Consider the following 9,339-nt stretch of genomic DNA (forward strand, 5'->3'; position numbering starts at 1 on the left):
TGCGGCCGCATAATTCACCCTTTACCGCATAATTATGCAAAATATGGTTTTTAGCGTGAATTTATGACCATTGTATGAAGAAAAATGAAACCGAAAAAGTCCGACGATGTTCCCAAATACGTGTCAGTGACTTCCATTTAACTTTAAAGGGATGCTGTTCCAATTCCAAGCAGGGTTGCCAATTTGGCAGATTTTCTGCCAAATGTCCTTTTTTTTGGCAGAATTTGAAGTCATCTGGCAGAGAAAAATCGGTTTGGCAGTTTGGCAGATATTTGGCAGATTTTATTTTCCGAGGCCTAGGAATGAATGTATAGGTCTACTACACGTTTTCCATGGCAATTTTTATGTATTAGTGATTTTTTAAACTTGGGAAATGAAAAAAAATAATTATGACATCGGCCTTGAGAATTTTTTGTTTAACAAAACTGATGAGTTTTCAAAGGGGGTACTATAAATAGTACGGTTTGGCAGATTTTTGTGGTATTTGGCAGACTTTTAAAATCCAGTTGGCAGAATGCCTGAAATTAATCTGGCAACCCTGATTCCAAGTGTACGATTTGATTTGTCTTCTTGAGATCTACCTTGCTAAGCTGCTCATGTCTCCACATTGGGATCAATTTGAGAGCCTCACATAGCTGAAAACTGTACCCGAGGAGGAGATCAAGAGGTACACCCGGCAGCTTGGGCCCCTCGCGGTGAAGAACTCCATCACCTCTTCTGTTGACGTGCCACATTTTGGCAGGCCATTTCTGATGAAGTGCCCGCTTTGTCTGCTTGTGCCAAGTGGTACATATACACCACGATCAACAGCGCTGATGCTTAGCGCAGTTTTTCTGTTTACAATCTGATATTGTCAGACAGGCGCAGGAGTCTTAGCACAACGTCTCTACGACATCTAGCTTGTCTGTACTACAACAAAAAATTAAGTTTTGAATTTGCGTTGTAGTTCTTTATTTTTGAATTGGTTAAATGTAAATAAAGCAATGGAAAAATGTAGACAGCTATTTATTACTTTTTTCTTGTTTTGCATAATTTGTAATTTCCCTTGCATAATTTGCCTTCCCCTCCCCCCCCCCCCCCCCCAGCATAATTTGCAATTTCTCCCGCATAATTTGGGATATTTTTTTGCATATTTCCAGGGGGCCAGTTATAAATTTAATCATGTTTTGACTTTTATACATTCTGATCACATGACATATGAAAAGTTCTAGCCAGGATGAAGAATAAACAGTACCAATTTTCTTTGTTTAGAACCAAGCTGTTCGCCGTTGCTGGGCGACGTGACATCAGACTATTGAATCCAATTATGGTGAATCGAAGTAGATACTAATTTCATACTATTTGGTTACAAAATATTTAATAGTCTTACTGCTTACTTGGAGGGGGTGGAATAAACCTGTTCTTTCGTTTCTTTGTATTGCATTTATTAAACTCGTTAATATTTTTATCGTGCAATAACACATACTCGTAAGCCCGTTGTATTATTAGGTACAATAAAAATAACTTGTTTAATAAATACAAAGAATCGTATATTATTGAGTACCACTAACTGACTAACAGCAATGTGAGAAGTTTGTGCGTTCCTGTTTACTCCTATGTGAATATAAGGCTTAAAAAATTATAAGTACAGCATAGCACGCTTTTAGCAAATATTTTAAAACAAATTCGTAGTATTATTGGCAATCAACGTCTTTGTTCTTGTTTGACTAATATAACGAACTACTACTGATACATTGGTACTCGTATTTCAACAATACAATTTATTTTCTTTTACTGCTAACAGCAGCTCTTCACTACATCCGTGTTCTACCGAATTGATGCTATGCGCTTAGGTAAAATAATCACAACATCCACCAGCCCGGTTAAACATACCAACATACACACAACTGTGTCTAAACGTTGACGTTTATAGTCTGATTGATATAATTTACTGAGAACTTCGTTCCTTCAATATAATCTGAGCCCTGAAAATCATTGTGCCCACCTGAGGCAGTACTGTCAAATGGGATGACTTTTCTGGTGTGGTGACTTTGCATTGTCATTTGGAACCCGAGCCAAAGTCACCCCAGTTGCTGGTACCTGAAATAATAAATTGATCGTAATGATGATGATGATGATGATGATGATGATGATGATGATGATGATGATGATGATGATGATAAAGAGGGAGGTATGATGGTGGTATGGTGTTGATGATGGTTGTGGTGGTGGCACATACTGTTATTATCGCTGAAGGTCTAATTTTTGCACATCATGCACACAACCTGCTTTGTGGAGTGTCTACCGCACAACTTTTTGCATGACACACACGTTGTGGTCGTTTTGCAGTCTTTTATTTTTCCGCAAGCATAAGTGACATCGACAACGTTCACTTTGAGTTTGAGGGGATGAAGCTGATACCTCCAATGATTCTCCCTCGTGTCCCTCGAGAGCTGTGTTTACTGTTGTTATCAGGTATTTTCTATTTGTGGCGTGGCCAAATCCTTTGTCACAGCAATATTGAAGCTCCCGCGATTCGCCTTAGATGATACAGTACAGCTCGTATAGAACAGCTTCGGCTGCAACGAGAGCTCGGCTACAACGGGGAACTTGAAAATCCCCGGTCTACGGCTTATGTAATTCATATAAATCATGCATGATTACAAAGGAATACTATTTCTTGGTACACAGCTACAACTAGGGTGTGAGTTGCAAGTTTAGTACTCAATTGAGAAAAACTACATACTCAAGAAGAAAAGAGGAAAGCACACATAGTACACATAGGGAACGGAGATGAGGTGGGAGGTGCAGTATCTTACATAATAATAAAAAACTATAAAATAAACATTTTGATTTTTCAAAAAATTGTATGTAAATTACTAAATATATATTCAAAGCTCATGCCAAATTTTATTACTCTCGTTAAATTTTTAATGCCCGTATCTGAGGAGTTATCTTTGCCCATTGATTCGACTGTGCGTGAATACGGTTCCTCAAATTCAAAGTCGATTTTCTCAAAACTTGGTTTTTACACTCTCCCTACTTCAAAGGGTCATATCTCGGTGATAAATTATCAGAATTTTATAAATTTGATATCAAATTTTTTGGCATAAAATAAGCTTTAATTGAGTTTTGAAAAAAAATGAAAATTGAAAAAAACCCGACTTAATACCGTTTCGAGCGGGGGGCCACAAATGGCCAGAATGTTTAAAAGTCATGCCTTTTGAGAAGAAAGAAACCGTTCTGCTTTCGATAAAGGCTTTGGTTATAAGACAAATTGTGTAAGTAACGCTTAAAATAATATTCTAAGCATGATATTCACATAATACCGTTTGAGGCGATGGGTCGCAATTCATCAACATTGCCAGTTGCCCTCATCTGTTTCCCCCCCCCCCCCCCCCCCGGGTTGGTTACTATGACATTAACCATTTGGCACATTCTTAGGCTCTGGACTGTCGATGGAGCATCAGGTTAATAATTCCAACGAAAAAATATTGCTTCCATTAGACGGTTCATATCCGAGGATGTGACCAAGCACCTGGGTGTGTCCCTCGTACTATCGAAATTGGATTATTGTAATACTCTGTTGTTTGGCGTTTCGCAATATAATCTGAGACGTCTTCAGATTGTCCAGAACAGCGCTGCCAGACTCGTATTCATGAAGCGTGAGTGCGATTTTGCCAAACCTCTGCTTCATGACCTGCATTGGCTGCCTGTTGAGGAAAGGATTAAATTCAAAGTTTGTGTTTTAGTGTATCGTTGTCTTGAAGGTACTGCCCCTTCCTACCTTTCGGAACTATTTGAAAGATTTTCAAAACCAATCAAAAAATTGATACGTTCGGCCAGTGATTCCACCAAACAAGTTATCCCTCGAATACAGAACAATGCTGGATTGAGATCCTTTTCTCATTTCGGACCCTCTGTTTGGAACGCCGTACCACAGAGCATTCGTGAAAAAAAATATTTGTCTATTTTTAAATGTTCGCTTAAAACATATCTGTTTCGTCTTTAGTTGATGGTATTAGAAGCAAGATAGGTCTGGTTTGTGTTGTGTTTGTGTGTTTGTGTGTGTGTGTGTGTGTTTGTGTGTGTGAATGAGTATGTTTCAGCCAAAGTAATTTGTAATTTAAGCGCTTAGAGTCTGGTGTTTCGGAGTTATAGCGTTATATAAGTTTTCAGCATTATTGATATTATTATTACCATCTTTTATTATCAGTTCTACCTGAACAACAGCTAATTATTACGTGTCAGGAATACATTACGCGATTTCGTCTCAGTCTCATATCTAATTTGCAGTTGTAAATTATTATATTAATAATTGAGAACGTCGTTATAAAAATTTACTTGATATTGTTGGAACATTTGAACTCACATATTTTAAACTCAATGTCTGCTGTTTTCAAGGTTTATAAATACAAGAGACAGTATTTGAGGCTCAATGATGGAGATAAAAGGTATACTTGATACATTTTGCATTGTTAGTCAAAGGGTATATTTGATGCATGTTATATTCTTTATTCTTATTCATATAAATTTTACACGAGATTAAAACAAACCAATTATAAAACAGAAAATATACATTAAGAAAACAATATGTCAAGACAATTCCACTCAAACACAAGTTGTCAGCTTTTATGGATAGGTTTATAATATAATGGGGTATCGGCAGCTCAGCGTTAGAACACTCACCTCACAGGCAAAGGAAAATGACCGAATCTAGGATGAAGTCCAAGTTTTCCTGACCCTTCTGGCCACCCAGAACTGATTGGGTAGCTAGGACCGTTTGGTTCTGTGGAAAGTATTTTGTGGTAGCATTGAGTCTTGTACAAAAGATAGAAAGCAATTAATACTATTTTATTACTAACTCCAGCCCCATTATCAATATGATTCTGAGCAGTTTATTATGTCAAATCACAAATATTGTTCAACAAAAAGGCGGTATTTGGCTGTGAAATTACGTCTTTTTCGAAATTAATTATATCGAGTTATTTTGAAGTAATAATAATAATAATAATAATAATAATAATAATAATAATAATAATAATAATAATAATAATAATAATAATAATAATAATAATAGATCTAGGGGGGGGGAGTAGTTTGGGTTTTTGTTTGGGTTTCTAGTTTTTCTTTTGTAATTTGTCATTATTTAACCAAGAAAAATTGATAAAAGCTAGCTCATTTAAGTAATTCTTTTCAATATTGATTTTTTTTCTGGGTCAAAACGTTACGCGATTTCGTTGCAGTCTCATAACTAATTTTTTCAGTTGTAAAATATTAATCATTGACTTACTTATCCGAACCAGCGACCACCTGAGCTCTAGCCCTTCGGTCTTGTGCCATGACGTAGAAGTTAGACGTCTTTTGTAGTTGTTCCAGGTGACTATAAAGTAGGGGAGGGCATCCGGGTCACCAAAAGGTTATCGATGCTTTAGGTTTTGAGAAGTCAGGTCATCGACGACTGAGAACTTCCCGACCTCCACTTAGTTCTCGATGCTTTTCTCGTCTCGAGAATCTTGGTCGTCGATGCTTCTCGTATTAAGTCCCGAGTCCCGAGTCTCGAGACTATACTACGCGAGCGACGCACGCGTTACTAACAATGTGTACTATCTGCATTGTTCACCCCTCTCTCGTCGGCGATGATTCCAGCGAAGCTCGAGACTTTTTTGCGTCTCGATGCTTTTTTGAGTCTCGAGACTCAAAAAAGTCTCGAGCATCGCTCTAGTCATCGGTGCTTTCATTCAATACCTAGTCATTAGTATTGGGTATTGACGTTATATCATATTTTTAACAGCTAACAAAACACAAACGTTGTAAATAGATCAAAATGGTTATAGGTATCAATGTTTTATTATTATACAAAGTGAATTTATTTAATGTATTTTAAGTTTTAATACAAAAAAGCCATCCAAAGCTCAGTTGAAGTGCTACTTCTCGGGAATTCCCGACTTTTCCTTGGTCATCGAGTTCGGGAAGTTTTGAGTGTTGGTGGCCGATGACTTGAGGTATCGTCGAGACTTCCGCTCGACACTACTATAAAGTCAAAGTGTGTTACTGATGCTTGGATTTGGTGGGAGGAATGTGCATCTGAAGTCTTCAAGAGGTTGACATTCAAGCAAGTGGTGTGTTACTGTTTCATTGGGGTGTTGACATAGGGGGCAGGAAGGGGATGTGTCTTTTGTAATTTTGCTTAAATGGCTGTTGAGCGGTATGTGTTGATTAATCATTGAAAACATCGTTATAAGTGTTTACTTGATATTGTAAGTAAATTCTTCGATTTCGGTTTGCGTCTTAGAGAAAAAAATGACCAATAACTATCGTCCTTCGAATTCACATATGAAAATTTAAACTTCATTTTAAGGATTAGGTTTTTTTTTTAAAATGTCGAATAGCCGGCTTGAACCCTCGACCTAGTTTTGGTCTTAGTATGAGTCCAAGCGCAGCCTTCGGTAACTGTTAACTTGATAATATTTTTAAAAATGTCATCACAGCACAAGGCGACAATCATGAAAAGTAAGTGGAGTTATTCTTTATAATAATAATAATAATAATAATAATAATAATAATAATAATAATAATAATAATAATAATAATAATAATAATAATAATATAGCGCCCATTTATCCTCTGACAAGGGCTCGATGGCGCATTACAATCACTAAGACAATATAAACTAGCATACACACTAACACGCTTACACACAAACACCCGTTCACCCACATACGGAAACTTCACCGCGTCCACATTCGCAAACTCTTCACATACACATTAATACTTTAACTTAAAACATAAAGCATGTTAGTTGTCATTATAAGTGCTCAATGTAATTTCGTACATTGTTATTGATCCCATTTATAGTACTTTTAGAGACTGCTCAAGTTATACGTTTTGGTGGTCACCACCCTGTATTGTTATTCGGGAAGTGTCAGACGGTCCGAAACCTTACCTCTACACGGCAGCAATACAAAACATATTATATTAACAAACATGGCAACTATTTTTAAATTTCTTTTTCCAGGTAAATCAGAGAAAATTATCGAGATCCTCGGCTGTGGCCCTTTTCAAGCCCTCCTTTTTATTAACACCGGATTTTTGGGTCGTGCTGGAGGGACTTTTACCAGCAGTTTAATGGTCTTTGGTAATTACAATCCTGGATGGATTTGCCTCGACCCAAATAACGACACAGTCTTCGAGAGTTACGGACTTACTAACGATGAGATGACGATACATGGATTAAGCAAAACAGTTGGAAACGAAACAAAAGGAAAATATAGGTTAAACGATTGTTCTGCATTTGAGTCATGTAAAAACATTGAATTCAACCCAGGGATATCGACCATTGTCACGGAGTGGAGTCTTGTGTGTGGAAATGCCTGGATCCCTTCCTTCATGATATCTCTGCAAATGACAGGACTCCTCCTTGGCACTTTATTTGCTGGCGTTGAGGGTGATACGCTTGGTAGAAAACTCCTTATTTATATTTCACTCTTTTTTACTCTATTATTGAACATAGTATCGTTTAACTCTACCTCTTGGCAAATGTTTGCTGTAATTCTACTTTTCCACGGAATTGCATTGGCTTTTCAATTCACTCTGAATCACGTATACATATCTGAATTCATGCCTGTAAAATGGAGGGCGATAATTTTGGGTCTACCAAGCTATACGTTTAACATGATATCATTCAGTGTGCTGTGTATGGTCCTTAAGGACTGGCGTGATATCCACATAGTGACGTGTGCTGTATGCGTGCTCACCCTAATCCCAGTGGTCTGGCTGCCAGAGAGTTTGAGATGGTTGGAGGTTAAGAAAAAAACAGAGAAATTTAAAACTGCAGCCCAAAAGATTGCAAAGTACAATGGCAAAGCTTTACCAGCTCTGGCACATCTTAATTTAGAAATAGGATTGGAAACTCGGAATCGTAATAACAATGGTGTGATCCGTACCACTCTTCATCTCTTTAGAAAGGATTATAGGAAAAACACACTGTTGGTTTCAGTGCCGTGGGTGTCAGTAAGTCTCATATATTATGCACTAACTTTTGGGATGAAAGCATTGAGTGGTGATTTTTACTTTAATCTTATCTTATCTTACGTGATGGAAATGGTCATAAGTTGCGGTCTCCTTTACACGCCCAATCTTGTGGGCAGGAAAAAAGCAGGATTTGCATTTTCTGGAATTTCAGGTGTTTGTCTACTTGTCGCCGCTTGTTTTCAAGAACTGCTTTCTGGAAACGCTAAAGATTTTGGAGTAGCCATTCTTGTTATGGTTGGCAAAATTAGCATGGGTTTGTTTTGGACCGTTTTGAAAATTTTTATGGTTGAGATTTATCCCACAGTTATCCGTGGTGCTGCTAATAGTTGGGGTCTGTTATTAACTCGAGTTGGTGGAATCATCGCTCCTATTTTAATACCAACTGAAGCAAACACATATTCTGTTTGTTACGGTATCATGGGGGTGCTGGCGATTATTTGTGCGATAATTACTTTATTACTTCCTGAGACTAAAGGTAAGGCATTGCAAGAAAACGTTACAGTTTGAAGGAAACTGAACTTTTAAATTTTGAGCCCTTACTGGACTGAAGTGGTACTTGTTATACACTTGGCGTAGTTGTGTATTATGAGATATGAATAATAATTCCAAAATCATATGCCACGAATTCATGATTTATTCCTGCAATTTAAAATATTAAAAATAGTCTTTAAAGGGTAAAGCAACAATTCAATTTATATAACCACGAAGACAATGTAGACCATCATTATAATATCGCAATTCTTACATTTGTATTAGACATTATAAACCTTGTCAGTTATCATGGTATAATTAAATCAAAAGTGGACACAATTCATACATAGTTCAATTAATTTAATCATACATAAATCTCAGAGAAAATTATCTCTCTGACAATCATGATTTTAAATTGGTTCAAATAACATGTGTTTATATGTCAACAATCCACAGAGCATTGTGCAATTCAAAAAGGGTATCCATCTGACACCGTAAACTCAAAACCAACAATTAAAGATTACTGAAACTGTTCAATAAAAAGTAGTCCTTTAGGCCAATGGAGCCTGATTTTATCCCGGTTTCTATAGTGTGGAACGGACAATAGCAATTACTTGCTACCCTTTGGATAGGACGCTAGTCTATCTCAAAGTACTTTCCGCCAGATCTAAGACTCAGCTACCTATTCATTGCTGAGTAGACAGGGAGATCAGAAAAAAATCTCAACAAAAGATTTGTTAAAAATTATAAATGGCTTAATAAGAACTGATTCATCAACGACAAAATAAACTTCCTACAATTGTCTGCAACAATTAGCGAGAAACTTCTCAGATTACTTCGTAGACAAAGTCTCAA

The 9,339-nt window shown here is 37.0% G+C and overlaps 1 protein-coding gene and 1 long non-coding RNA gene across 2 annotated transcripts; one reads left to right on the top strand and one right to left on the bottom strand.

Annotated features, from left to right (window-relative positions):
* Positions 1-1,945: 1,945 nt before the first annotated feature.
* Positions 1,946-5,553, bottom strand: LOC144962033 (uncharacterized). Its single transcript, XR_013643356.1, has 3 exons — positions 5,273-5,553; positions 4,669-4,768; positions 1,946-2,079 (listed from the first exon to the last, which is right to left on the bottom strand). It is a non-coding gene; the product is annotated as an uncharacterized LOC144962033 (long non-coding RNA).
* Positions 4,373-8,858, top strand: LOC144962022 (solute carrier family 22 member 4-like). Its single transcript, XM_078895016.1, has 2 exons — positions 4,373-4,433; positions 6,998-8,858. Exons 1-2 carry the CDS (start codon positions 4,418-4,420, stop codon positions 8,518-8,520), a joined length of 1,539 nt encoding a protein of 512 aa, XP_078751142.1. The 5' UTR covers positions 4,373-4,417; the 3' UTR covers positions 8,521-8,858.
* The last annotated feature ends 481 nt before the right edge of the window (positions 8,859-9,339 follow it).

The sequence above is a fragment of the Berghia stephanieae genome, chromosome 1 (assembly GCF_034508935.2).
Source record: "Berghia stephanieae isolate SIO BIC M18660-M18661 chromosome 1, UCSD_Bste_1.3, whole genome shotgun sequence".
Taxonomy (NCBI): Eukaryota; Metazoa; Mollusca; class Gastropoda; order Nudibranchia; family Aeolidiidae; genus Berghia; species Berghia stephanieae.